Source organism: Batrachochytrium dendrobatidis, assembly GCF_000203795.2.
Source record: "Batrachochytrium dendrobatidis JAM81 unplaced genomic scaffold BATDEscaffold_3, whole genome shotgun sequence".
In the NCBI taxonomy this organism is placed as follows: Eukaryota; Fungi; Chytridiomycota; class Chytridiomycetes; order Rhizophydiales; genus Batrachochytrium; species Batrachochytrium dendrobatidis.
In genome coordinates, this window is record NW_006281101.1 from 1428039 (window position 1) to 1455067 (window position 27029).

At 40.4% G+C, this 27029-nt stretch overlaps 9 protein-coding genes across 9 annotated transcripts; 2 read left to right on the forward strand and 7 right to left on the reverse strand.

Annotated features, from left to right (window-relative positions):
* Positions 1 to 6275: 6275 nt before the first annotated feature.
* On the reverse strand, positions 6276 to 10173 carry BATDEDRAFT_34672 (uncharacterized protein; the record flags this gene model as incomplete). The annotated part of the gene is made up of 7 exons (XM_006677386.1): positions 6276 to 6833; positions 6972 to 7054; positions 7136 to 7343; positions 7451 to 7605; positions 7677 to 7893; positions 8073 to 9768; positions 9873 to 10173. The coding sequence occupies 7 exons, from the start codon at positions 10171 to 10173 to the stop codon at positions 6401 to 6403; spliced, it is 3093 nt and encodes a 1030-aa protein (XP_006677449.1). The 3' UTR covers positions 6276 to 6400.
* A 1001-nt stretch (positions 10174 to 11174) lies between these two features.
* On the forward strand, positions 11175 to 13413 carry BATDEDRAFT_19087 (uncharacterized protein; the record flags this gene model as incomplete). The annotated part of the gene is made up of 8 exons (XM_006677145.1): positions 11175 to 11351; positions 11659 to 11790; positions 12040 to 12145; positions 12211 to 12323; positions 12394 to 12498; positions 12573 to 12889; positions 12954 to 13096; positions 13171 to 13413. The coding sequence occupies 8 exons, from the start codon at positions 11175 to 11177 to the stop codon at positions 13308 to 13310; spliced, it is 1233 nt and encodes a 410-aa protein (XP_006677208.1). The 3' UTR covers positions 13311 to 13413.
* Positions 13414 to 13490: 77 nt separating this feature from the next.
* BATDEDRAFT_36759 (uncharacterized protein) lies at positions 13491 to 15217 on the reverse strand. The gene is made up of 9 exons (XM_006677424.1): positions 15169 to 15217; positions 15069 to 15096; positions 14830 to 14917; positions 14636 to 14721; positions 14460 to 14546; positions 14226 to 14374; positions 14066 to 14159; positions 13882 to 13975; positions 13491 to 13804 (listed from the first exon to the last, which is right to left on the reverse strand). Exons 1-9 carry the CDS (start codon positions 15172 to 15174, stop codon positions 13540 to 13542), a joined length of 897 nt encoding a protein of 298 aa, XP_006677487.1. The 5' UTR covers positions 15175 to 15217; the 3' UTR covers positions 13491 to 13539.
* A 678-nt stretch (positions 15218 to 15895) lies between these two features.
* BATDEDRAFT_7789 (uncharacterized protein) lies at positions 15896 to 16069 on the reverse strand (the record flags this gene model as incomplete). Its single annotated transcript, XM_006677049.1, has 1 exon — positions 15896 to 16069. A coding segment is annotated over one exon (174 nt), but the record flags the coding sequence as incomplete, so codon positions are not given.
* Positions 16070 to 17799: 1730 nt separating this feature from the next.
* BATDEDRAFT_19091 (histone acetyltransferase catalytic subunit HAT1) lies at positions 17800 to 18992 on the forward strand. Its single transcript, XM_006677146.1, has 5 exons — positions 17800 to 17831; positions 17945 to 18066; positions 18183 to 18293; positions 18394 to 18646; positions 18708 to 18992. The coding sequence occupies exons 1-5, from the start codon at positions 17823 to 17825 to the stop codon at positions 18927 to 18929; spliced, it is 717 nt and encodes a 238-aa protein (XP_006677209.1). The 5' UTR covers positions 17800 to 17822; the 3' UTR covers positions 18930 to 18992.
* A 119-nt stretch (positions 18993 to 19111) lies between these two features.
* Positions 19112 to 21541, reverse strand: BATDEDRAFT_10147 (uncharacterized protein; the record flags this gene model as incomplete). Its single annotated transcript, XM_006677087.1, has 8 exons — positions 19112 to 19279; positions 19347 to 19601; positions 19685 to 19875; positions 19962 to 20158; positions 20221 to 20374; positions 20473 to 20683; positions 20765 to 20993; positions 21072 to 21541. 8 exons carry the CDS (start codon positions 21539 to 21541, stop codon positions 19112 to 19114), a joined length of 1875 nt encoding a protein of 624 aa, XP_006677150.1.
* Positions 21542 to 21664: 123 nt separating this feature from the next.
* BATDEDRAFT_87003 (uncharacterized protein) lies at positions 21665 to 23071 on the reverse strand. Its single transcript, XM_006677612.1, has 3 exons — positions 23050 to 23071; positions 22381 to 22470; positions 21665 to 22288 (listed from the first exon to the last, which is right to left on the reverse strand). The coding sequence occupies exons 1-3, from the start codon at positions 23050 to 23052 to the stop codon at positions 21821 to 21823; spliced, it is 561 nt and encodes a 186-aa protein (XP_006677675.1). The 5' UTR covers positions 23053 to 23071; the 3' UTR covers positions 21665 to 21820.
* A 143-nt stretch (positions 23072 to 23214) lies between these two features.
* On the reverse strand, positions 23215 to 25324 carry BATDEDRAFT_87004 (uncharacterized protein; the record flags this gene model as incomplete). Its single annotated transcript, XM_006677613.1, has 2 exons — positions 23215 to 24643; positions 24764 to 25324. 2 exons carry the CDS (start codon positions 25322 to 25324, stop codon positions 23294 to 23296), a joined length of 1911 nt encoding a protein of 636 aa, XP_006677676.1. The 3' UTR covers positions 23215 to 23293.
* A 135-nt stretch (positions 25325 to 25459) lies between these two features.
* BATDEDRAFT_19096 (prohibitin subunit PHB2) lies at positions 25460 to 26968 on the reverse strand (the record flags this gene model as incomplete). Its single annotated transcript, XM_006677147.1, has 6 exons — positions 25460 to 25552; positions 25627 to 25862; positions 25940 to 26069; positions 26160 to 26344; positions 26411 to 26572; positions 26785 to 26968. 6 exons carry the CDS (start codon positions 26966 to 26968, stop codon positions 25520 to 25522), a joined length of 930 nt encoding a protein of 309 aa, XP_006677210.1. The 3' UTR covers positions 25460 to 25519.
* Between the last annotated feature and the right edge of the window lie 61 nt (positions 26969 to 27029).

The window sequence follows — 27029 nt, forward strand, 5'->3', positions numbered from 1 at the left end:
GAATCAAGTTACAAGAAATCAACTACAGATCAAATTCACCTTGCAAATCAGAGTAAATCAGTTCAAAGTCTTCATCAGTCACAGGAAAAACTGATGAACAAAAATCCATCAAAACAAAGTATTTTATCGGGATCTCATGCATCGTTAAAATCAGAATTGCGTCATAAACTGGCATCTCAATCTCAGGAGCTTGACGGAAGCCAAAAGAATGTTCATGGCGAGCACTCTCACAAACAATCAACACTGCAAAAGGGTAGTTTGGCAAAATTGGCATCTTCAGTTGGAACTGGATCTGCTCACTCATTAAAAGAAAAACCCCAACATCGCGAATCGGCTAGCAGTATGGCCAAGCCTAGTCATGAAAGAGAAAACAGTGCCAGTTCTAAAAAGTCTGTTTCTTCATTAAAAGCGACAAAATCAATTTCAAACAGTGCATTGACTTCTCATACAAAAACCCATTCCATTCATAGTAGTAGCAACGCAAATATAGCGCACACTGAAGGAAAATCCAGTGCTCGAAACAGCACATCAAAGCTATTTCACCCTAAAAGCAGCCACACTGGTATAAACAGTTTGTTGACCCATCTCAAGAAATCTCAAGAACTATCAGAGTCCAAGCAAAACATCAAGAAATCGCATGAAAGTTTGAAATCTGGTATTCATGCTGCAGAAATTCGTAGTTCTCGCAGCATTGCTACAGAATCATTGTCCAAAAAGGCATCCACAACTTCTTTAAAAAAATCAGAATCTCGCATCAATCATGCTTTGGATCCTGATGGATCAGCTGATAAAATGCATCAATCAGTATCCGTGTTGAATGAGTCTGCACATCTTGATAAACATTCATCTGCTGCTAACTATGAAGCGGACAATGAATTTGAGGAATCGATTATTGATGCTAAACCCGACACTGTTGCCACAAATTCGGATTTCAATGATCATCATCAATCGGCACACATGCACGATAATAAGGCTATCCATCACGAATTGCATCAAGAGCAGTCTGGTGAAACGCGTGCACATTTGCCTACAGCTGTTTCAATAGCAGCACTAAGTTTAACCAACAAAGTTCTTACTGATGCGCAGAGCGAAAATGTCAACCCAGATGAAAGTTTGAGTTCTTCTAACAACTGTAGTCCATCCTATTTGGAGCATATTAGTCATGAACAACATAACCAAAACTCGCATAATGACCCAGAAACTATTCGCCAACCTTTGGAGGTGGAAAAAGACCAAACACCGATGAAAGAAACTGATTTGTACAATAATGATTTTGAAAATCAATTAGAAATTGACGGCAATTTACCCGAGGAAACAGAACTTGCTCAAAATCCCGCAATCAGTCCCATTGATGGATATGCCATAAAAAGCAAGAGTGCCGAGAGTTTCAAAGACCACGAGAAAGCTGAGATTCCAGATCAACTTGATGCAAATCAGGAGAATACTGAAGAGATTAAGCAGTGCGATACCACAGAAAAGCATGAGCATCGTGAACAAGCAACTAGCTCGCATTCTCACGGCATTTCTCATATTGTCAATTCTGTAGTCCACTATATAATGGACGAGTTCTCATTAGATAAAAAAGATCACCATGAGAAAAACACTACTGACACTTCTAAGCAGGCTGAAGCACATTCATCAGATTTACAACCAGATGAGCAGACTTCTTATAATAATCATGGTAAAGATGATCATGAGCACACCAAAGACCATCAGGAACAAAAGCACACTTATGATCAAGAGACTCGGCATGTATCTCAAGAAGAGATGGCTCATCAAAATGCGTATGACGACGAGTTTGAAAATTCTGAACTTCATAACTCACAAAAGGACCAACCAGAAACAGCCGAGGCAATGCATCATGAAAATGCTAATAAGCAGCCCGAGACTCAAAATGAGCAACTAGGTTCTGAAGAATACACATTTGATGATTTCGATTTCTCAGAAAACAAGCCCGATTCTGCCAGTCCTACCAATCCCGAGTCTGAAAAGGAAAAAACAGGTTCACATCACCATTTATCTGGATCTTTGTCAGCAAAGGCATCCCCAAAACAATCTCATCATGAAATTCATATACACGACAATATGACGCCTTTGAGTATTGAACAGGATCCATCCATATCCAAAGAGCAAGATTCTGATGGCTTACCAAAAGCCAACTCGTCAAACAACTCGAAAAACATTGAAGCAATAGAGCCTCATGCAGCAGCCCAGTTACAATCAGAAACGTCTTTAGATTCTACCACAGTTCAAGCAAGAAACACAAAAACTCGGGGTTCAACCACTGCATCTAATGTTTCGTTGGCAGATATAAAAAGTGAGTCTGCTTCGTCCAATTTGGCATTAAAAGCTCGCGATTCAATTCATCGCAAAAATGAATCTGCTAAAAACGTGTCCTCGGCTCACAAAACAGATAGTGCTTTGGCAGTCAGGAAACCTGCCACGGCGACTACAAAAAAAACTTTGGAGCATAAAACAATTTCCGCTGAAGGCGCAACTAAAAAATCTCAGTCTATGCCAAAAAAATCGGCAGTTGCTAAAACCGCTCATAATCAATCCAACGAGATTAAATCAGAATCGGCAAAGTCCAAGCATATAGAGTCCCATCCATCAGCACACCCCAAACCTTACAAGCCACGAGCAGCTACTACAAATGAAAGATCTGTCGGTGCAAAACCGGCCAATGTTTCTACCGCTCAGTCTACTTCTGAAAAAAATCATAAAAGAATAGTCAAAACAATGGCCAGATCTGTGACTGCTCCTGAACAATCCGACACGGCTGACTTGGAAGACAATGTTCACTCGGAAACCTCTCATAATACAGAAAAAAGATCTTACCGTAAAAAGCATCACCATGATAAAACTATGGATGAAGACCACCCCAAAGTCTCCCATAGCTCCAGCGCAAGGTTGGGTAGCCTCTCGCACATGAATCCGCATCAAGCACCAACTAAAGATGGCAAAACAGACTACACTGCCATTCTTACCGATATGCGTCAACAAGTCCGTAATCTTCGTGTAGAAGTAGAGGAACGCAACAAGGCAATTATCCGTCTCAAAGAAAGCGAGAAACAACTTCAAATGCACCTGGAGGACATGAAGCGGCTGGATCAAGAGAGTCTTGAAAAAAATGCTCGATTGTTGCTGGCTCGTCAAAAAAAAGAATACCAATTCACAATTGCTACACTTAAACGCCAGATTCGACACCTCAAATACCAACGCAACTCGTTTGCCGATCCTTTAGTGGAGGCCAAGTATTTTCCCTATTTGCCACGCACAGAGTACGCCAATTCACCTAGAAAACCACCTTATGGAATTATTGGCAATCTGCCACCACGATCGTCGGATTATTTTGAAGTCAACCCACCCGAACCTACTGGAAACCATCCTGATAGTGGACATCGCTGGTGGTGGAATGGAGGGCATACGGCCCCACATTGGACACATCCTCCCACTGCTCGTCCAAGGACCAAAGGGAAAAACTCGGAATCAATGTTTCCAGATCCTGAGCCCATTCCTCCCAACAGCACTCAAGAGTGCTATGGATCTTCGAGTACTCATAGAGGCAACAGTCGTCGTGCCAAGAGTGAGCAACATCATCGTAGACATCAAAAGCATGAGCCTGCTGATTGCAGAGAATTTGACTCGGATCACAATAGCCATGATATAGAAAACGATTCAAAGCATTACGCAAAGTCTTATGATGAATCAAAAACGCAAGCTGTCGACGATCATCGTCAATCTCACACGACCACACACGACAAACATGCCAATTCCAAGTCAAGCAATCCACTCGACTCATCGCAAGGTGCAATCAGCAATAGCAGTGTTGAACCGACGGATCAACTTTCTTCAAAACAGGTTTACAAAAAATCATCTACCCATTCATTGTCTGAGCGACATGCAAAACCCACCACAGCGAGTCGTACTGCAACTCAAAATGAAATGCACAAAATTGCTCACACCACCGTTCAAGCACACGATGAGCAGGACACAACCAAAACTACTGTGCACACTCGGACAGACAACGAAGCAGCCCAATCACAGGAGCATAGTGATGATGCAAAACTCGGTGACAGAGTATGTGTGATGATCAATGATGATCGATGTATGGGTGAATTGAAATATATTGGAGTTTTTGAAGCCGGATCTCAGAATATCTGGTGCGGCATTCAACTCGACCGACCACGTAAGTCTTTTACAAACTCAAACATCGTGTTTTAAAAAGGTACAATACTGACATTGAGTTTTGCAATGATCTGATTTTTAGTGGGTACTCATAATGGAACTGCACGTGGACGCAAATATTTTGATTGCGCAGAAAACCATGGTATTTTTGTACGACCTGACAAGGTGATCATTATCAAACACGCCAATACCATAACAAGATAACGCATGCATGGTGTTGTTCAACAGTCTAGCCAATCAGAACATAATGAATCTAAAAACAAACAATATTCCTTACTTGACAAACAGTAGTTTTAAAGATAAAAATAAAAGTAATATTAAATCAGTCGAGTGCCTAGATTGGTATATACCATCTCAAAAACAAGTTTCTTCTTCAAATTAAAAATGTAATCACTTTTCAAGTGATGATTGTAAAAATTGGGCAAGAACCGCTGCATGCTCCTACCCTCGACTGCTATTCTATAAACCTACTATTGTCCAACATCCTTCAAAAACCAAAAAAATTGGCAGCCAACTGTCTAACTTGCTTACACATCAATCTAGTGTTCAAATCTGAAATCAAACATTTGCTTTGCTCATTCTTCATCTGCAAAAACTACTACTAATACACACATCTATGACTATCATGCAATGTCAACACTACAAACACACGAGGTAGTGTTGCCTATCCCCAAAATCCAATACAACCAGCATCCACTACAGATACACTGTCATCAGCCACATGCACTCGATCCCAAATCTGACATTTGCGACAATCAGTACTTGAATTTCTTCATCACACTAACTTATGCCAGTCAAACACGTCAAAGAAACAAAAATAGGCAAGTAAATTCGGCATCCAGATATAGCATGGTCTATCAAAATAGACATCGTCATAGTAATACAAAGATGGTTTGGAACAATTCACCGTAATGAAATAGCCAAGTAAATTGTCAAACAGCTCAATTTGCATTAAACAACAGTCTCCATCTCAAAGTAGACAAATTTGCAACTATATAGATACGACAAGCACTACCATCTCAACACCAGTGCATGAGCAAACATAAAGTATAGCTCATTACTGCTTTATAAAGTAAGAATAGAGACAAACTATGGCCATGTTTTTCACCACTGAATCAAAAAAAAGATCTTGCACCATAGTAATGACAATTCAAATGACAAAGAGAGTCGCTTGAATCGCCGTTACTATAAAGGAGCTCCAAATCTATCCAATTGACCCAGTTTTGAAAAACTAGACACAATTGCTCTTTTTTACAAAAGCAGTCTGATATCTGCGACTTATGCAGTGAAGCTTCTCCATATAATTGAAATTTGATACTCGGTCGAATAATAACAAATGAGCTCTAGTATCTGGCAATCTACATGTGCCATAAACAAGAGAATTGCAGTGTCCAACCACTTTGCATATACTGTTATGACGACTCTTTCTGAGCACGCATACATTAGACAAGCCTCGTTACGTTTCCTCTATTTTTGATGCAAGTGTTTCTTGACTGGAAATAAGTATAATATTCAAAATATCAAGAGTACAGATCAAACAAGTGCAGAATCAAGGATAGACCAACACTGCAGCCTCTGTGATGGTATGCAGTAATAAGCAGGTTGAATATTGAATCTGACAGCAAGTTGTTATCGACTCGAAGCCGGACAGGCGGAACCAATAACTCGTGTAATTTGAACACTCCAAAGAGCAGTTTAGAACATGGCAACAGTATATCACGACAATGATGAATGAGCAGTCTAAAGCTGATGAGAGAATGGGAGACAGGGCAAAAGCAAACTGATAGCAAATAAGCCGAGTCACCCATGGACCGGATCTAGCAAGGTTGACAGAGACCGACAAGATTAAAATGGAGCAGCAAGATGTTTGAACAATAGCAGGACGGAGCAACAGCCAAAGATGAAGCCATACAACTTTTTTCGTGGCTCTCTAACCACCAAACAATGTATTATGAATACAATAGAGTATTGGGCATTAAACAGGTCTCAGTCTGGACTTCACTGACACTGCGAATTCCCCCAGGACATGGACAAAGTGGTCAAATGTTCATGTGCGATGTAATGTATTGCAAGTCACGTGGGAAATTGGGCACAACCAATTTTATTGAATCCAACACACGGAAATACAGGCTATATTATGCTGATGCTGCATACATTCATAACTGAGTCAAACATATTCTCACAGCATGTTTCAATCAGACTCAAATCATCTTCAAACTACACACTGCTTTTCAAGTGCTTTACCAACACACTCAACCATGTCATCATTCAACCCATTGGAATCCAATACATATTCGCGCTCAGTGACATCCGACACATTATCTTCAAATCCATTTTGATTACAGCTGTACTCGTGGCCATTGTCAGTATACACCTTTCCATCCATTAAAACAACAACATCGCTACTGGAATCCGTGCCAGTATGCGTAAACTCTTTTGTCAAGGTATACCCATCACGCGTGGAATGATCATCGCTATCACCTGTTGAACATTTGGCGGAATGAAACTCTGTATCATATGAGTTGGTTGAGTACAATTGGGGTGTGTTGGCCGTATTCTCTGAAACATCTATGCCTGTCTTTACTGTATCCGGATACCCATTGACATCGCCATACATGATTGGCAACTCGGGATAAGAGTACATACTGTTTTATATCAAGCAACCATACAAGGACAATCAATTACAATGTAACCAAAAATAGGCGTTAGTTGATCATTAGTAGTAATATCATCAATAAAGGTAAATTCTGCTTGAATCAGAAAAGTCTGCAAAATTGTCTTACCCATAATAAGGAGCATACATGCCAGTCTGTCCAAAAGCTTGAGGACTATATGGATTGGGTGTCCAAGGAACTTGCTGGGGTGCCTAAAATTAAACCATAATCAATGATAATATAAGCTGAATTGTATACTCATCAGTATCACGACAATACTCGTCAAAACATACATGAAAATATAATGGCTTTGCCGAGTTTGCTGATTGTAAATTGTAATGCTGATTGCGCGACATATAGTGGTGTTTATAGTGCGAATTCTTGTGTCGACGCTGTCCAGGAGGCTCGGCAACACTCACACGTAGTGCTCGACTTGCTCCAGGAATGACTGCTCCATTAAACTTTGTAATAGCTGATTTGGCAGCTTGGCGATCCGAAAATCTAATTGAATAAATGATCCCAAATGGTGTAAATAAGATTGACAATCGATTGTTTAAAAATCTGGCAGAATATCAATAGAGGAGTCAAATACACTTGATATAACCTACTTGATGAAGCCCATGCCACGACTGACATTATTTTCAAACATAACACGAGAAGAAATGGGTTTAAAGTCTGAAAATAACTCAAGTAACCCTTCTTCATTCATGTCCTGTGGAAGACATGCTACGTACAAACTCGTCTCTTGATCAGCGGAAAGTTCCTATTCCAACAAACGCATTAGAACACAAATGCTTTTCATGTAAATCTACAAAATCCAATACAATCATTTACCTTGGTATTAATATCGAGTGCAGGTAATGCTTGATTTGGACTAACAGCCATGTTTCTTGGTCCAATTTTCGCAGGGGCTACCTCGTATCCCTTTACCACCAAACCAAGAGTAGCCTGTTGGGTCTCTTCAATCGTTTCATACATGACAAAACCAAACCCTTTGCACATATTTGTCATTGGATCTATAATTGCTTTGGATGAAACAATTTTACCAAATCTTTGAGATAAAGTTGTTCATGTAAAGTGTTGATCAAGACAAGGTGTGTTAGAAATCAAAAACGAAATAGCCTTGCATTTTAAATTATAAATATGGGGTTGCATACTAGTCATCTAATATACAATCATATTGATATAGAAACAAGAGTGTATAGACCTGGTGATTAGTTTTAAACTTACTCTTTGCACAGCTCAACAAAATCAGCATCTGTAACATGCGGACTCAGCTTGCGAACATAAATATTAGTAGTCATGTAAAAATTGTGTCCATTGTCACTACCACCAAAACTATTTTTTCTCTCTTGAGCTCGCATATTATTGCTTGCGTGGTGATATTGTTGTTGATTCTGACCACGAGAACTGCTATTTCCATACTGCCGTTTGGAGTGACCAGATGTAGCAGTACTAGCATTAGAACTTATCGAGGTTGATCGTGCACGTTGATTGCTTGGATGGGGATAGGTCTGCTGTTGATTTTGGTGGTAAGACTTTGATTGTCGAGGTGCAAAATAATTAGCTTTTTTCCCTTGCTGAAATGGACGAGAGTGATAAGGCTGATTTTCTCCATACGAGTGCAACTTTTTTTGGCCTTCAACCGTGTCTCCAGTATTAGCAGTGTTTGATGTAGAATCAAAAGCTACCTGGGTTTGGTTGAAAAAATTCGAGCTCAATGCGGCAGGGTGAGTCATGGCTGGGTCTGCAATGGGCTGAAGGCCATTATAGTTTGTAGAAGAAAATGGTTGCTGATACTGAGCGAGAAGCATGTATCTACCACCGCTGCCATTACCTGCAGCCGGATAAGTGCATGATGAAGATGAAGGAGCAGACATGGGAATACCGCCTTGATTAGCATATATTCCATGTGGCGCATAGCCTGGATAATATATGGGGTGTTGGTGAGAAGGGTAATATGGATGCACTGGAACAGATTTGTACTGCTGAAATTGAGAATAGTTTTGAAACTGAGAATTCATGGGGTATGAATGAGACGCTGTGATCACTGAAGTTGTAGGAGATTGTATTTCAGATGGCGAACCCAAAGGCTCAAGATCATTAACCACTGTAGAAGGAGAGGCAGACGCGGTGATGGAATTTGCTACCTCCAACTCTGCATGGCTTGGAGAGGGAGAATTAGCGGAAGCATCACCTGGTAGTTGCTGGAATTGAGGGGATATATAATAATAGTCTGGATGAATATGGCCATATGAAAATCCCATGGGAGGTGGTGGAATATAGGAATACATGTGCATGTGTTGCGGATCCAAGAGTTGACCATCAGCAGACTCCATATGCTGTTCCATTAAATGATCATCTTGCTTAGATTGCAAACCCGTCTCGTTTTGTAAGTCAGACTCATGGCTGGACGAGCTTTTACAACTGGTTGTATATTCACCATCATTCAAGTATTTATCATTTTCCAAAGCTAAATTCTCAGTCGATTGTGGCAGGGTAGTATCAGAAGCATACGACTGTGTTTCAAGCTCGACCGGGTTAGTATGACCAAGATTAGACATGCAGGATTGGATTTGTAGATCAAGATCAGATTCACCGTGAGTAGGTGATGTAGACAAACCAATAGTTTTGGGAGGTGAAAAGGAAGCGGTATGTGGCAAAATGGATGGAGAAAGGGAAGATTCGCAAGGAGTAGTTACCGCCAATTGGTGAACCCCGTAATGGACAGAGGGAATTGCCATGGCATGAGGGATTCTATGAGCATGACCTGTAGCAGCAACTGCGGAGTAGGATAAACGAGCAGCAAAGACGGTAGGTGCGGGAAAGGCTTCTTCATCACATGCACCAGATGAGAGTGTAGCAGAAAGACTTGAGGCGGAAGAAGCGGATCTGGGATTGCAAGTATTGCTTAATGAAATTTCTGCTTGAAATAAGATTTCAAAATTTGGTAAGTAAAAGCCTTAAACCTTATAGTGAACTAGCTACTGATAGTATGCTATGATAAGACTGGTAGCATATCATACTTACTAGATTGCTCTAGACTATATGGATACTGAGATTGCAGAGTAAGCTGCGACTCTTTAGCTGGACAAATAGCGGTGATGGATGTGGCGTCAGCTACCAGAGTTTGTACTTTTGCAATAGTCATGCCAGTCGTTGCAGTGTTGGAAGAGATATTCTGTGAACTGCACAAAGGCTTGCATGGGGTTTCTTGGGTCGATTGGGGAAAAGTGGCAGTGGATACCGAAGTCTTGATGGAGTCGGAGGAAGAGTCGAGACCGTTTGAAGCCCATGACTCAGTAGGAACGATGTAGTGCATCGAAGTCATATTAGATGCCTAATGGTAAATATAGTAGTAGTGGAATAGTATAAACAGGGTAGGTAATAAGTTCAAAGGAATGAAGTAACAATCATGAAGAGTATGACAAATAGCCTATTCAACCAAATGCTAATTCAGCAACAGGCGAAATTTGAATTAGAGGCGGATCAGCCAAAAGGCATTACAGGAGAATATAAACCAATCAACAGCAACAGGCTGTAACCAGCACTCTTGAATTGTCGTGAGCCGTATTCACACAAATAGACCAAAATAAGGATGTACATCTCATAACTGGTACTTGACACCATATTGAATGAATACTGTGTTCTCTGCTCATCTCTGTATACAATTGAATAAATGCTCGCAACACTCTCAATAAATCCCACATTTATCCAGTCTCCAACTCTCTTGTAAACATTGTGTGATTAGCATGGAAACAACTTGTATTTTTAAATGTGCAATCTGTTTTTTTGGATTAGAGCGCGAGCGTATTTGACATTTTAGGGTAACAAATATGAATTTGCGGTTGTATTGACAGCATCAACAGTCAACCCCAATATTTAAAATGCAATGAATCTGGTTTTAAACTTGGTGATCGTACAATGAGAGAAATAACAGAATCAAAACTATAGTTTGTACTATATGACAGACATTGTGTTTTGAAGCAGTCAATATGGAATGAGAAGACAGTAAGTATTGCCTATTCTGAAGCAATCACTGCAGAATAAAATACAAAAAGGTTTGTATTCATGTGAATACGGCAATAAATTGAAGACCAAATCCAAGCTGGTGCTTGTTATATTTACCGCTGACCAGCCAACAATGTCCTCGTCCTCTCAGGCTCAATCTCGCCTTGCCTCCATATCCAAGCATTTAAAGTCTTCTGCTGCCATGAGTAAGTCCAATAGGAAACTTGATTTTTCATTGCTGCTTATGGTATCAAAGCTAATCTAGCAGGTCAACCATTATGAATTCAATGAATATCAATCACTCTAACAACTTGTTGCTCAATGGCCTCACTGTCTGCAGCCTCGCACTTTGGAAACACCCCTCTGGCTCCTCCTGACCCCATCTTCCATCTGACTGCTTCCTACAAAGCTGACCCTAACCCTCTCAAAATCAATCTGGGTGTTGGTGCCTACAGAGACAATGATGGAAACCCATGGATTCTGCCTGTTGTTAAAAAGGTCAGTGCTGCTGTGAATACATGGCTGCTCTTGTGTGTGAAGTTGCAGTCAGTATATGGCATATTGGATGGCTTTACAATCAGCAAATTTCAATCTGTGCGATACAATGGCATGCTATTGATACACTGATCATGTCTATTCAATCGTATATACTATCCTATCACTTTGGTGGTTCTTTTTTATTTGCATTCACATCAAAGCCATCAGACTCTACATTCTGGATTTCTTCCGTGCAGAATCGGCTTGCTAATCTCGAGTATTTTCTATTCATTTCAAACTCTATGTCCCGAATTCACAATATCAATAGGCAGAACGCATGATTATCGAAAACTCATCTCTGGACCACGAGTATCTTCCCATTGATGGCATTCGCAGCTTTGCAGAGGCCTCGGCACGTTTAATTCTCGGTGCAGACTCTCCCGTGATTCGTGAAAAAAGGGTGAGTTTTGGAATGTTATTGCCGTATTCATGTAAAATGCAACCGTACATGAAAATCACCAGGAGAAAGACCAGTAGCCTTTAATGAGATCAAGAAACAATGCTATATATATGCATTTTGACACCCTGATTTAGTGTTTTATGTGAACACGGTGGTAAATTGAATAGTTGATATCTAACCCTAGCCTTTTCTAATTTGCCAACACAATTACTTTTTATCCTCAAACGAAAATTATTCAAATGCTACTAGTATACTGCTGCTCAGTCCATCTCTGGAACTGGAGCGGTGCGAATGGGTGCAGATTTTTTGGCTAGGTTCAACATGTCTCCCGTCTATATTTCAAATCCCACTTGGGGTAGGTTGAAATCACACAGAAACTGCCAGCATGCAGTTATTTAAACGACACCGTTTTTATTGTAGGAAACCATCGCGCCATTTTTAATGATGCTGGATTCAAGGATATCCGTGAATACAAATACTGGAACCCCGAGACTCGCGGTCTTTTTATTGAAGAAATCCTCAAGACATTCAAGGTACATGGTTGGTTTAATCTAAAAACTTTTCAGCCAACCAGTATTTTAATATGTATAAACTATACTAAAGGAAGCGCCAAATGGATCCATTTTACTGCTCCATCCCTGTGCTCACAATCCCACTGGTGTGGACCCCACGATGGATCAATGGAAAATGATTGCTCAAGTTGCTCGTGTAAGCTGTTTTGATCACAAAGTTGGACAAGTTTATTTGTTTTTATTAAACTGTGTGGATTGCTACTATTTTAGGAAAAAAATCATTTGATCTTTTTTGACTGTGCATACCAAGGGTTTGCTAGTGGAAACCTTGACAAGGATGCTCAGTCTGTTCGATACTTTGTCGACCAAGGATTTGAAATGTTGATTGCTCAGTCCTATGCCAAAAACTTTGGTTTGTATAATGAGCGTACAGGATGTTTATCCATCATTACCAAAGATCCAGACACTGCAGTCAGAGCCAATAGCCAAATTTGCAAGTTGGTGCGAGCTGGATACTCTAACCCGCCTGCATTTGGCGGCCGTATTGTGTCGCTTGTTCTCAACTCTCCCGAAATGTATCGAGAGTGGTGAGTCGATCTGTTTTTCACAAACCCAACCCTTTAGTGTTTACTAATAATGTACGGTGATTAGGGAGATTCAGCTTAAAAGTATGGCAGACCGTATCATTTCTATGCGCAAGGCACTTTTTGAGGCTTTGAAGGCTCTTGGGACTCCTGGCACGTGGAATCATATCGTTGACCAGATTGGCATGTTTTCATTCACTGGTCTCACTCGTAAGTTTTGTTCATCTCCAAGACAAATAGTTTGTGGGTACTAAGATGCAGTGATGTTTTTACAATATGTTTAGCCTCTCAAGTCAAGATTCTTCGCGAAAAAAACCATGTCTACATGACTGACAATGGCCGTATCTCCATGGCTGGACTGAACACTGGCAATGTGCGTCGGTTTGCAGAGGCTGTTGACTGGGCTGTTCGCAATGTCAAATGATATTTCACCCAACAGACTACAATACGACGTTTAGCATTTTGGTGAATCATGTCTACCATTCAAAGATGATGCGTATTATAAACTGAAGAATCGGACTACTTATGATTTGAAGATTGATTTTAAAGTTGGCATAGTATGTAGATGAGTTAATGTCACGTTGAAATTACAGAGTAGAGTGGTATTAGCATTTGTAAACACCTGGTTTATTCTCGATTTATATTCCGACGTTTCAGACACCAAATACATTATAAACAATAATACTTCGATCGTCAGAAACGCTCACAAGTCTTGATCCGTCTTCGTTATAAGCCACGCCCCAAACTTGGTCAGTGTGTGCATCAAAAGTATGCACACACTGACGAGAATTGATATCCCAGACCTTGACACGTTTATCACTTGATCCAGACGCAAAGTGAGTTGTATTGGGTGAGACAGCAACTGAAAGTACCCACGATTGGTGACCTGATAATGTTGATAGACAGTTGGCGTGATGTCTGGTATTTGTGAATCAGCATGTAAACGTTAGTGAGATATATGCTGCAAGCAACATGTCGACAAAGTCAGTACATACACATCATAAATGTTGATTCGTCGATCATCCGATGCGGTGATGAGCAATTGTGAATCGGTTGAAAATGTCATGGATCGGATAGCCATTGAGTGTCCTGTTGGTTTAAACAGATGATTAAAATGCCAAATTCAAACCATTTACTACATGTCATGTAGACAAGTCTAATGCACAGATAATTGCCCACCTGGTAGTGAATGAAGAAGTTTTCCTGTTGGAACATCAAAGATATGAATGGATCCGTTCTCTGCTCCACTTGCAAGTAGAATTCCATTGGGACTCTGTCATGAGTAATAATCCATTAAATCAGTAGCTTTATCTTGTAAATACCACACATAACGACTTACATATGCAAGCGACATGACAAACTTTCCACGAGTTTCTAGAGTTCGATCCTTTTCACCCGTTTCCACTGTCCAGCAATTAATGTTTCCATTGTGAGTTCCAGTTGAGATCTGTCGACCATCTGGTGAAAATGCGACTGACCATGCCTTGACTTGACACATTCCAATATATGAGAACCATCCAACTTAATAGTAAGTTATGCATCCTGTTAGGGTTCATGATTGATGAAAACTGACCTGGACCAGCCTCGATTGATTTGACTAACGAGTGAGATACGAGATCCCAAATGCGGATCTGGCTGTCCAGCGATGTTGATACAGCATCTATAGGATATAACCACAACATCTCATGTATTAATTCCAATCCATACAAGATGTAAGCTTTTTCAGCTGTAGATTCATGCCAAACCCACATGCTCCGCTGGGTGAGATGTCGACTGAATTCACGCCAAGTTGGTGTCCTTCCAATGTATGCATCAAAGACATTGACTCGGCGTTCCTAAACAATAAAGTATCAACTTATGCTGGATATGATTGTAATGAATAGTATCGATGCCTCAAGTAGTGTAGGTAACGGCTAGATCTTTTATAGATGGGACCATCTTACCAGACTTTAACTGTATCATCTACTGAACCAGTTACAAATTTGTTTCCTCTGCGACTGCATGCAATTGTCCAGATGCCGTCCTCATGGGCTATTCATGTCATGCACGAGTTTGTTGGATGCATGTTCGTTCAAGGAGATGTTAGTATCACAGGTTGAAAATAGTAGATGCATTAGCAGTCTTTTAATAGTTGGACATGAAACATGACTCGTGTGGATTATATCGAAACACAGCTACCTACCATCCTTGATAACCTTTTGAACTTGAAACTATATCAAGCACAAGTTTAAAAAATGAACGAGGTATCTATCAAAGCATGAAGCACATTCTTCTCGACTTACTGGCATCCAGCAATAGTTTGCAAGTTTCTAGAGTTGAATTTTTCAAGACTAAACTTGTTTGAGAGTAAAAACGAACATCTGATGGGATTGCAATTGTAAACGATCGATACAAGGCAGTATCATGCATATAAAGTGGTTGAAAACAAATAGATTGACAATGTATTGATAGAGATCATCCATTGTTACTCGAAAATAATGAATGCATTGTGGCTCAATTCAACTCGAGATATGCAAACTATTGCTTTCAAGTTGATGCGATTGGGTTGAAACCAATATTGAGTAACAGCTTCAATGTGCTTTACAGACATGTTAAATATTCATCGAAATCAAAGCGACAGTATGCAGTAATAATAGTTGAATTTTATTTTGTAGAATCACCCGAGTCCAGAAGGCTGGAACAGGTATGAAAGGTGGTGTCCAAGAGACACCGAGCAAGAATAAGTGACCAACCAAATGTACAGGCTACAGCAAAGTGGGGATGGGAAGAGATGATGGGATTGAGTGTATAAATAGAAAGAGCGAGGGATAAAGCCAGCTCCCTCGAGCATATATACAGAGCAATACGAGTTGTATAGAGTTTGTGAGTTTAAAGAGTATACTAGGTGATATGCAGAGAACAGAGGATGTGATAGATCTGCAGTAACGACAAGCTGTAAAGACTGAATCTTGGTGACGAGCTACTGCATTATGGATAAGCGGTTCGAGACCATGATAGGGTGGTTTACTTTTTGTTTACGGGGTTTTCAGGTGCGTTTTTCCAGTTGGACGCAGCGGTCTTGAAGGCTTCACGATGAGAGATTTCAGGTTTGGCAGCCTTGACCTTGGGCAACTCGGTCTTCATAAAGGCATTGTATGGGGTGAGAGCGCGTCCAGTCTTGCTGGAAGCAACAACCTTCTTTTCAACCTTGGCCTTGACTTCTTTGGGCATGCTTGGAAAAAAACAGGCTATGAAAGTTTGAAAGGGACCAAATGAATACAAACTGCAATGGGAATCGGTTTGGCTTTATACTCAACTCAAGAAGAAATGCGGGTTGAATATCGTTGCTGAATCTGGATATTTTATGGGAACGTTTTAGGGCGGAAACTGGATCCAGACAGGCGTGCAGTAGCCAATCAGAACGCGATTCACAAACTCTTGTTGGAAAATAAGCACTCTTGTCCTCAGGCATGCACAACTGCACTCTGAATTTTCATGGAAAACTATAAGAAGCGAATTAATGTTTGACTTGATTCAAATGGAATACCATTCGGTTGGTTATTATCCAAACCATCAAGACTGAATACCAATCATTTTTATGGGATTGATTTTACCATTTTGAGCCTCGATGTTTAGATTGTGTTCAACCATTGCAGCCGTGTTTATGTATAATGAAATACTCGGCCTTGATTTTGCTTTGGAATAAACAATGGTTAAATGTCACGCTTTCCTATTAAAAACTGGCTGCTTGTTCAATAAACATTCCCAGTTCTTCTTTCATGCAGTGTTCATATAATACAAACTAGTCGGATTGAAACTGTCCATTGAATACTTTAAAAACTCGTATTTGTATTCTAAAACTCGGATACGCTCGCGCTTTAATTTGAGTAATTCCAGAAATACAACTCTTGTTTCGATACTAAATTACCACGAAATGCCAGAGTTTAAAAAACAATCATTTCATGAAACGAACAGTTCATGCATTCAACTCGATTATTTAATGATTCGCTTTACATGAACACGACAGTAAACACTGACAATTCATCTTGAAATAGTTTCAAACGCTTATAGTTGATACCGCAATCGAAGGGAATTCAGTGGAATTGAATCGACTTGGATTTTACAAATTTGTCCAGTATTCAAATTGCAGTTCGATGGAAGGTATAACAACATCAACTGCACAAGAAACTCTTGTTTAGATCCTTAACCTTTGCTTTATCTGGAATACATAGCACTGTTTGCAGCACACAATCCACTGGCAGAATGGCTTTGCAATTCAAACGATGCTGTCTGTCTTTCTTTAGGTATTTTAGTCAATCTGACATCTTGTATGCAAGCCTGTTCGGTTGTATTTCTACTGACTAGCCCATGTTCATCTTTGATTCTCAAGTATCAACCCACAACGATCCCTCTGTAGCCAACAAAACAGCTTCAGAGGCTGATCATGCCATCGACTTTCATCCACTGTACACTTATCCAGTCTTTGGAGATGAAGAGAAGGTGTTTGGTTACAAGGATTTAAAGATCAAGGTATTCCTCGCTGATTCCATACATGATCTTGTCTGAATAGCTCTAATATTTGTCCTGCTTCTATCCAATCGACTGTATTCCCTCTTGAACCACTAGCTGTATTATGCTGCTGGTTCGCTTTATACATATCTAGGGTTCACTTATTCCTCGAGAATTGGCGAAGGTGCTTCTAAAATGTTTGCTCCTGGAGTTCAACCTCAAAATGTGGTTGAAATGATCAATCAAAAGATTCCTGCAGGTATAAATGGCTTGTTTCCATACCATCTCGATTATAACCAATACATTAAACCATTATTTGCTTGTCAAATCTATAGGTGCTGCACATAACTACGATCAGTTTATGAAACAGGTCAGGCAGGATGAACACACTTTTCGTCCTATGGGTGTAAAGATTCACGAGTATACTGTTGACAATAAAGTATTTGAAATGTACGAGGTAAGATCTACTATGAATTTGTTTTTTGTCAAATCTGTAATGCTCTCATGGTATTAGTACATTGTATCATTACAACTGCCTGACTTTTGCTTATTTTGATGTCGGCTCTGTAGTGCACGTTTGATACTTTGAATTTCATAGAGTACCACAAACGACTGCAAACCTTTTTGTTGTGGTTTATCGAAGGTGCATCTTACCTAGAAGATAAAGACAAGAACTGGCAATTTGTGTTGGTGTAAGCATAACATTTGGGGGTTTAAACCCACTAAAGCATTCATCATTGTGATATATGTGTGGTTGATCCCTAACAGTGTTATGTTATAACCCATACATGTATGTAAAATGATCTAGATTTGAAAAAGAATCAAACTTTGCTAGTGGTAGTCCTGTGTACAAGATTGTTGGATATCTTTCCTACTATCCATTTTATCATTATCCAGACACTCGCAGAATGCGCATCAGGTACAACACTCGTGTTGCTCTAAATATACATGTCTGGTAGTTATACAGGAGAATGCATCTTGACTCAATCTTGCTTTTTTATATCTATATATTCTTTTAGTCAATTCATTATTCTTCCACCCTATCAGCATCAAGGTCACGGACGGAAGCTATACACGACTATGATGAATAAATTTATTGGTGATTCAACTGTAGTGGACATAACTGTTGAAGATCCTAACGATGAGTTTCAGGATCTGCGTGATCGATGTGATGTGCAACGTCTACTGGAATGCAAAGCCTTGGCTGGTTTGTCTGCTCCATTGGATTCACAATGCTTTAATGCGATACGTGGCAAATATAAGCTATGCAAGGTAGGCAGTATTTTGATTGATTTTTAACCCAACCCAATCCAACGCTCACACTACTATTTAGCGTCAAGCATATCGCTGTTTAGAAATTGTGTTGCTGCATCAATTGAATAGAAATGATGCGCGTGCCAATCGTCTCTACCGGCTTTTTGTCAAAGCACGCATCTTTCAACAAAACTGTGATGTTCTAAAATCATTGCCGTTTGATGAGCGAGTAGATCGACTGCATGAAACCTATTTGGCTCTTGAACAGGACTATCAAAACGTGCTGTCTACTTTGGAATGAATACAAAACTAAAAATTATGATTACCATAGGTTTCAACTGGAAATAAAATTGGTAAAATACAAAGATGCCATGCTGAAAAGAATGGTCAATTTGGAATCATTTTTTGAATCATCACATTCAACTGCATTTATTCTGGATACTCTGTTTGAAAGCGTCACACCCATGCAGAAATCAGTCTGAATCAAAGCTTTGCTTTGAGTGCAGCTTCTTGGCACATGGCTGCAACGTCGCGCAACACATTAGAAAACGTGTCTCGAAAAGCAGCACTGCTCGTTTCCTTGCATGCGACTTTAGACTCGATACCCATTTTAATGATCGAATCGCCAATTGTGTAATTCATGCCATATCCCTCAGCAACCTAATTTCATGTTACCAATATGCAAGTATAAGAATCTGAGTTTAAACATCCACTGCACATTACAACTTACCACAGCACCAAACCCTGTAGCCAGCATACGATCACTAAAAAACAATCCACTGGTTGATAGGGTCCATTGACTGCTTTGGGCATACACTGGATGAGTGAAAAAGGCTGATGGCGGATCTGTGGGTTTTACCATCAACTTCAATCCAAGAAGATGACGATCTACTCCATGTGCATCACCTGCTTCAGTGATGGTTTTTACATGAGCTTGACAGGCTGTTTGAAATGCGTCATATTTGCTCATTGCCTAAAGTATCCATATATTTCACCACACTGTTAACCCATATCGGACTTGAGATTTACACACCAGCATCATGTGTATCCACTTACAGATATATCCTTTTTGTGAAATAACTCGACAAAATCATGGGACTCGATGGAGTGCGATCGACACGTTTCAGTTCTGCCATGCAGATATTTGCGTGTGGACGCTGTTTCATATACGCCAACACATTGGCCATGCAGTCGATAGTACGTCAGTTGAATACACATTTGGATATACGCATCTGGACTGACTTTGCCTAATGTGTAAACATCACAAACCCAATTTTAACGATTCAATGGTTGATTGCAGTCGTATTTTTACAACAGTCATGACACGACATACCAGTTTTTTTAATCAACCCAGCACCATATTCAGTAAAATGAAGCACAGCGACATCACTGTTGGATGTCAGCTTGTAAACAAATTCTTTAGCTTCGACAAGAGCATTACGAATATTTTCATCCACAGTCCATTTCAGTTTATGCACTGCGTTGGGAGTGGACATGATGACTGCACCAGATGGGTCCACGGCAGGTTCACTACATCAATCATATACAATGTTATGGGTTGTACCTACTAGCATATTCATCAACGTGTCTACCTTTTGGCTGCCTGATCAATAGCAAGTGCAGGAACAAGAGCATCACATGGAGAATGTTCGCCATTGACACCGATACGTGCATCGCGAGTGACTACAACACTCATGCACTTGTCAAACCAGCGATTTGTTCCTGACACTCCATGAAACGTTGCCCCTAAACATTCCATTGACTGAATTTAGAAAACTGGATACAGCAAGTAACATTGTGTTTAAAAGTATGGTTTGATTCATACGAGTGCACATTGACTCAACTTGCATGATCATCCAAAGAAGGTGAAATGGCAACATCATCCAATGAGACTGAGAATAAAGCAGTATCGATCCATTTGAACGTGTCCTTGTTTTCACCTCCAAGACTGACTAAATGAGCGTGCCATTTAGACCAAACATCACGATGGTGACCAGTAAAAATGCCAATGGGGGGTTCCATATGATGCGTCTTGTCAACATGGCTTGCAATATCCTGAAGTTGTCTTTTTTGATATCATTGATAAAAAAACACACATAAGTTGTCTTGACAAAAGCAAGTATAGGAATCAAGCACTTGCCTCTGTATTTCGGAAACAGTTAGACGTTTACCGCTTTGTGGATCGTATGCCCAAGCAACATAGATCTGATCGCGCACCATGACCATAAAGTGTTTGTAAGGGGAGGGAAATGATCCTACGAGGACATCACACTCGGCAACAGGAATGCGAGAAATTCCAAATATGTTGCGATATTGATCCATACAGAGAGGACCAGCACGAGTTGATTCTGGTTTCATTATTTCACTAATTGGATAGTTTGAATTGTCAACCATAGCATTCAACACTTTGTATAGTGAATCAACGACCATCAACTCGACTCACTTTTCAACTCTGTCTTTGAAATCAACGAGGTTGGAGATGTAACCTGCAGCCCGTTGGATTTGAAATGGAGTCAACCCTACTTGACCCTGGACATGGACTGCAGTGGGTGGTGGATGTGGATGTTCTCCAACCAACATATACCAGTTGCTGTTGACCAACAAAGGTTCACGCCAACTCAGATAAGCAAGTTTAATCCACCAGGCTTCTAACCAAGATGTATTGTGTGGGACTTCAGGTGCTGTTGGGTCAGCATTGTATGCTTGCACATGAGCCTCGAGTCGTTTGTGCAAGTCTTTGCCTAAACCCGACTCAAAGTCGGATGCAATGCGAGCATAATCTGTATAAGCAGATTGGATCTTGAAATAAGGACGAGTAGACCGCAAGTATTTTGAAATGGTATCCTTGAGAGCAGGAAGAGGAAGTCTTGGCAGTAGCTTCTGGTTAGCAAAAGTACGAGTGATCTGCGACATAATTATTGATGGAATGAGCTGGCAAGTCTGTCACGAACACCAACACGATCCACTGTTGAATGCATGTCCAACCCCACGTGTTAGTACAACTCGTTCATCATTCTAAATTGCAATTTTAAAAGTATATTCAATAACGCCAAGTTTCATTTCGCTTGAAAATAGATCGCAAGACAGCAGAGCACACCATACAAAATGAAAAGGCATTCCTCAGCCATTACAGTCTTATAACCATGCGATTGTGTGGTAAATATAGCCCCAGATGTAGAACTCTTCTTGAATCTACTTCTTGTATCCACGCGATGCACGACGACCACGAGCCTTCTCGAACTTGCGGCCCTTGGAACGCACATAGGGCTTGGCAGTACTGCCAGGCTTTCCGGGTGTTCCAAAGTGCTTGACTGCCTCACGGGAGTTCTTGGGACCGCGAAGAAGAACAGTGCCCTTTCCAAGAGGAGATCGGAGAGCGAGCTGATCAAAAGTGAGAATCTCACCACCTGCCTTGAGAATACGGGCACGGGCGGAGTTGGTGACACGGAGTGCAGCAACACTGATCTTGGGGACCTCAAGCAGACGATTATCGTCAGTGACAGTGCCGACAACAACGGCAATCTTGTTCTCTTTTCCACTCAGGTACTTGGATAGACGAGAGATAGAGATGGGTGGGCGATTGACACGAGACATAAAAAGTCTCTTGAGAACAACCTGGTTGAACTTGGAGTTAGTTCGGCGAGCGAGAAAGCGATAAAGCTAATACGTTTTAATGGGTTTAAAAGTTTAGATAAAATGTTTAGTCAACTCGTAAACAGTCACAGGAAATATGCATCTCAAACTAGACTCACCTTGACCAGAAGACGAAGATAAACATTATCCGACTTGGGTGCAACACGAGCCCCCTTCTTCTGATGATGCTTCTTCTGCAAGTCGACACCCTGTTGATATCAATACAAAAAGCAGTACAGTCGATTAGCAAATACAGTTTAAACAAGTCAGTTGGATCTTTAAATTAGTTGATAGAATCAGCAAAGGGTAAAAATTCAAGTCATCCGTCAGCACTCGTCTAGCTTGCGCACGTTCTTCAATTAGAACAAAATGCAGGCAGAATGAAATCAAGGTGCCTGACCATTGTTGTCCAACACAGTAGTCAGGGATCACCAAGCTTTGAGCAACCTTGTAGCGTCACTCTTGTCATGAGCCAAGTTACGAATAATTTGGCTCGGGAGTAGCCAATTGGTTCAAACCAGAAAAGATATCCATCAGGCAGTCGTCGTAGCAAAGATGATGGCTTTTGTAAACAAGTTGCAAGGTCTTTGTAAATCCATACTGGTGTTTACTGCAGTAGGATCCAAGTGGGTTCAGGAATGATCCAAAACTGGGCATTGCTGGCTTGTGCTGAATGGCGACTTGGAGAACAGGAGGATGTATCAAGAGAGATGCATGCATGGAGAGTAGGATGGATGGATGGATGCACACATGCATGCATGGGATGACACAACAAACAATCATCTCACCATAGCTGCTACAAGAAAGTTGTTAGTGTTCGGTGAGTGGGGACAAGTTTACGGCTCACTAAAATCTCGTGTTTGTGCATGACGCTCAAAAAGTAGCGTTGCTTTTGATACCCTCAGGATATTTGAATTCTGCTTTCAGCACTCGAATCATTTAAACGAGAAATTCAAATAAACTTGTATGCTTTATTACTATACAATCGAATTGTGGTTTGATGAAATCGCTGTCCTCCGATTACAGAATGGTTTACATTAGATCACGCAGTGCTAGCTGAACATTCTCATCAAACGCATTTCCTAGTAAAATCAAATCATTTCGCATCTCCTGTGTGAGCTGCATTTTTCTTAGCTTCATCTCTTCACAAATACTGATGGCTGAAAAGACATCTCGTGTGTTGACGCAGCACCGAATGAAAAGTGCATAAGCCTTCACATCTGCATCAACGCCATCACGCTTCATGCACCATCGTAGTTCTTTGAGTGCAAATAAGCCGAAATTGTATGTCTGGGAGCAAGCACTGAGAAAATAGATATAGAGCTCTAAAGAAGGCTGAATTCCTGCATGTCGTATATCACGAAGTCGTTGTGCAGCAACATCCATGCAATTTCCATTACAAAATGCATGGATGGCATGAACTACAAGGTTGGAGTTGTGTACTATTCCGCGACTGATCATATGGTTTTCAAATTGAATCAGATACAACGACACATATTTTGTCGCTTCCCTTGCTGCAGCTTGAAAGGCTAAAGAATATGTCGTTTGGGTGGGTCTGATTCCTGCTGCTTCCATGCGGTATACAACTTTTACGGCTTCCATTCCAATCCTACCAGGGTATTCCTCAATTGAAGTGTGTTGATTCTTCATGCACGAAAGAAGGGCATGATAGTTTTCAAGCTCAGGAACATACCCACGTTGCTCAAAATCATGAAACGTTTTAAAAAGATGCATGATGCTGCTGAATTTTCCAGACTGGTGAGGCAACGTAGTTGCCAAATATTTAATGATGGCATCCATGATAGGTTGAGTGGGTTGTGTATGTTGGTTGAGCACATCGTTTACAATCGTGTTGCATTGAGCAAGCCATTCTTTCCGTTTTAATCGCATCGGTCCGTCTACGTAAGATCTGCTAAACAGATTAATCGATATGCTACCATTCAAATCTGAATGAGAGTTTTTCTCGTCTACTTTAAATTCATTAGCGGTATTGTTTGCAGGATCAAGACACACAAGTACACCAGTAGCATCAAGCATTGCTATATCAAATTCTAATGATACTTTTTCAAGAACAGCTGTTGGTAAATGAGATCGGAACCATCGCGATTGTGCATCTACCAAAGAAGGATCCCCAGTTGCAGATGCTGCATTCATAACACCAGCAATTATCCGTTTTACAACTGCTGTATCGTGGTAAATTGAATCCGTCCAATCCATCTCTTTAAATAACTCCTGAAGAAACTCGAATCTTTCCATAATACGCTCACGTACTGGAGGAATCTTTTGGTCAGCAAAGATATACAGACTCAGGATGCTACGCATAGTAGGATTTTGAATTAATGGCACGGATTTTTCAATGGCTGTATATGAAGTTCGTTTGCACTAAAGCGTCACAACAAGATGAACCATCAAAGTGTTGATATAATCAGTACCAAGGAATGAATCTAGATTAGCAACATTTGAAAACCACTACAATACATTGGATGAAATCAATCTACTCACCGCCAGTAGCAAAACTAGAGATCCGATTGGATCCAAATGAGTAGTGTTCCGTATGACAGCATCGCCAATCTGCATAGTCAACAGGTTCCCATACGGCCACGCAGCAATTTGATCGGCAACAATAAAGCAGTGAATGGGTTGAATGCATCGACCATCTTCAAATAAATCCGATATGACTTGCACAAACCGACTTGCATCTTGATCTGGCTTGAAGTGTTTTAAAAATATAGACAAGGCCAAAGGAGTCCAAGATGGATGGCCATTCAAAGCAAGATAGTCAAGCGCCGACTTGTCATCACCTGCTCTTGCATAAATAGTCAATTGCTGTTCAAAATCAGCTGGATTGTACTGGGTATGTGTAGTCAATCCTTTTGATGGTTTTTTTGATATAATTCTGGGTTGAAAGACAGATGATGATTGGTATGAAGCCGAGGACACAGAGAATGGTTGGATGTTGTCTAATTTGGACTGTAATGGATGGCTAATTCTATGAGTTCTAGACTGCCATGCCTTGGCAAACAACAGCTGCCGCAAAGGTCTTCTGCACAAGACTTGGGGCATTCCTTGCTAATCTCAAGCTAACAACAAAACCAAAAGAAAATATCGGATTTTGGTCATTTTAGGATTCTGACTTTCTAATCCAATCGTAACAGACAATTCAAACTATCTGACAGAAACTTCCACAACTTGTCAACTGAAATAAAACATGGGCATAAGTTCATTATTGCTTTTTAGCGAAATGGTAAAACGAGTTTGTTATTTCTGACCAGCACCAACAAGATCGCGAACCTAATCAATACAACACCAGAAAACAAATCAATGCCAATTCTTATTTTTATCAGCAATCAACCTGCAGCACTTACATTCAACAAAAGACCATCGCTGTCAATAAACACCCGGTTGTTTGAGTTTGCAATAGTGGTAGCAATATCACGAGCCGTGTCCAGTCTTCTAAGCTCTAAAAATCCAGGCGAATTTTTGATGGCATCACCAATAAGTTCTGCTGATTTGGCTTCTCCTTCTGCCTTGACAATAATAGATTGCTTCTCTTGTTTTGCACGATCTACAATGTATGAGGCACGCTGAGCCTCCTGTTGAGCTGTTGAAAGTAGGTAGAAAAGTGTTACAAAAATGAAGTGATCCAGACCAAACCAAAAATCCAAATCAGCAACTTACCAATTTGCTTGGCTTCAACGGCATGAGTAAATTCGGGACTAAATGCAACGTGTGTAATGGAAACATCGTCAAGAGCAATATTGAATTGACCAGCTCGAAGAAAAAGATGATCACGAATGAGTTTGGAAACCTAAATACAATCAAACCAATTCAGCAATTCAAGCAGTAGAATGGGGTTCAGGCCAAAACATCAACCCATGTATAAACTACTCAAACTTACACGTTCACGCTGAGTGATCAGCTGTGATGCATTGAATTGTGCGACTACACTCTTCAAAACCTCATTGACAACAGAGGGCAGAACCCGCTCGTCAAAATCAACTCCAAGTGTACGATAAATTTCTGGAAGGTATTGAATAATGGGACGAGATAGCACACGAACGGTAATATTGACCATTTGCAGATCTAGTTGTTGATATTTTAAAGAGTTAAAATCAAACATCTACCAAAAAACAATATACCATATATTACCTTTGGTTCCAGTAAGTGATGCAATGTTTCGAGGTTTGGCACGAACATCGTAGATGATGGGAGTTTCAAACCAAGGAATGTTGAAATGAGTTCCTTCAGAATAAACTTCGTTTGAAACACCATTGATCCTGGAATATTTGACGGCACGATGACCACCATCAACTAGATTGATAGTGATTTCAATTGGAATAAAAGTGATCAAAGGTTAACAATACATGAAAGGGAAGTATATCTATCAATCATTGAATCAGTGTATTTCAGATGAGATGGGTATAATAAACCGTTGCACATCAAAATGCATGCCAATTTTCTAATCAAACACTTTAAAACATTCAAGACTCTCGGTTCACATAAACAGCAAGAATTGATCGTACCATTAAAGAGGGAAGAATTGATCGCAGTTCCAAAAGCAACAAGACCAACAAGAGCACCGGCCGAACCAATGATTCCGCCTATTCCAGGACCATCTGAACCAGAGCTTCCACGGCCACTTCCTCCACTCGAAGATGTCTTTGCTAGTAACTGGTTAAGTACCTGTCGAAAGGGTGCACGAGCCATGATGATCTGACAGTTGAATAAAGCAGATTGTCAATTCAATTTCTGAAAGAGTGAAACTACA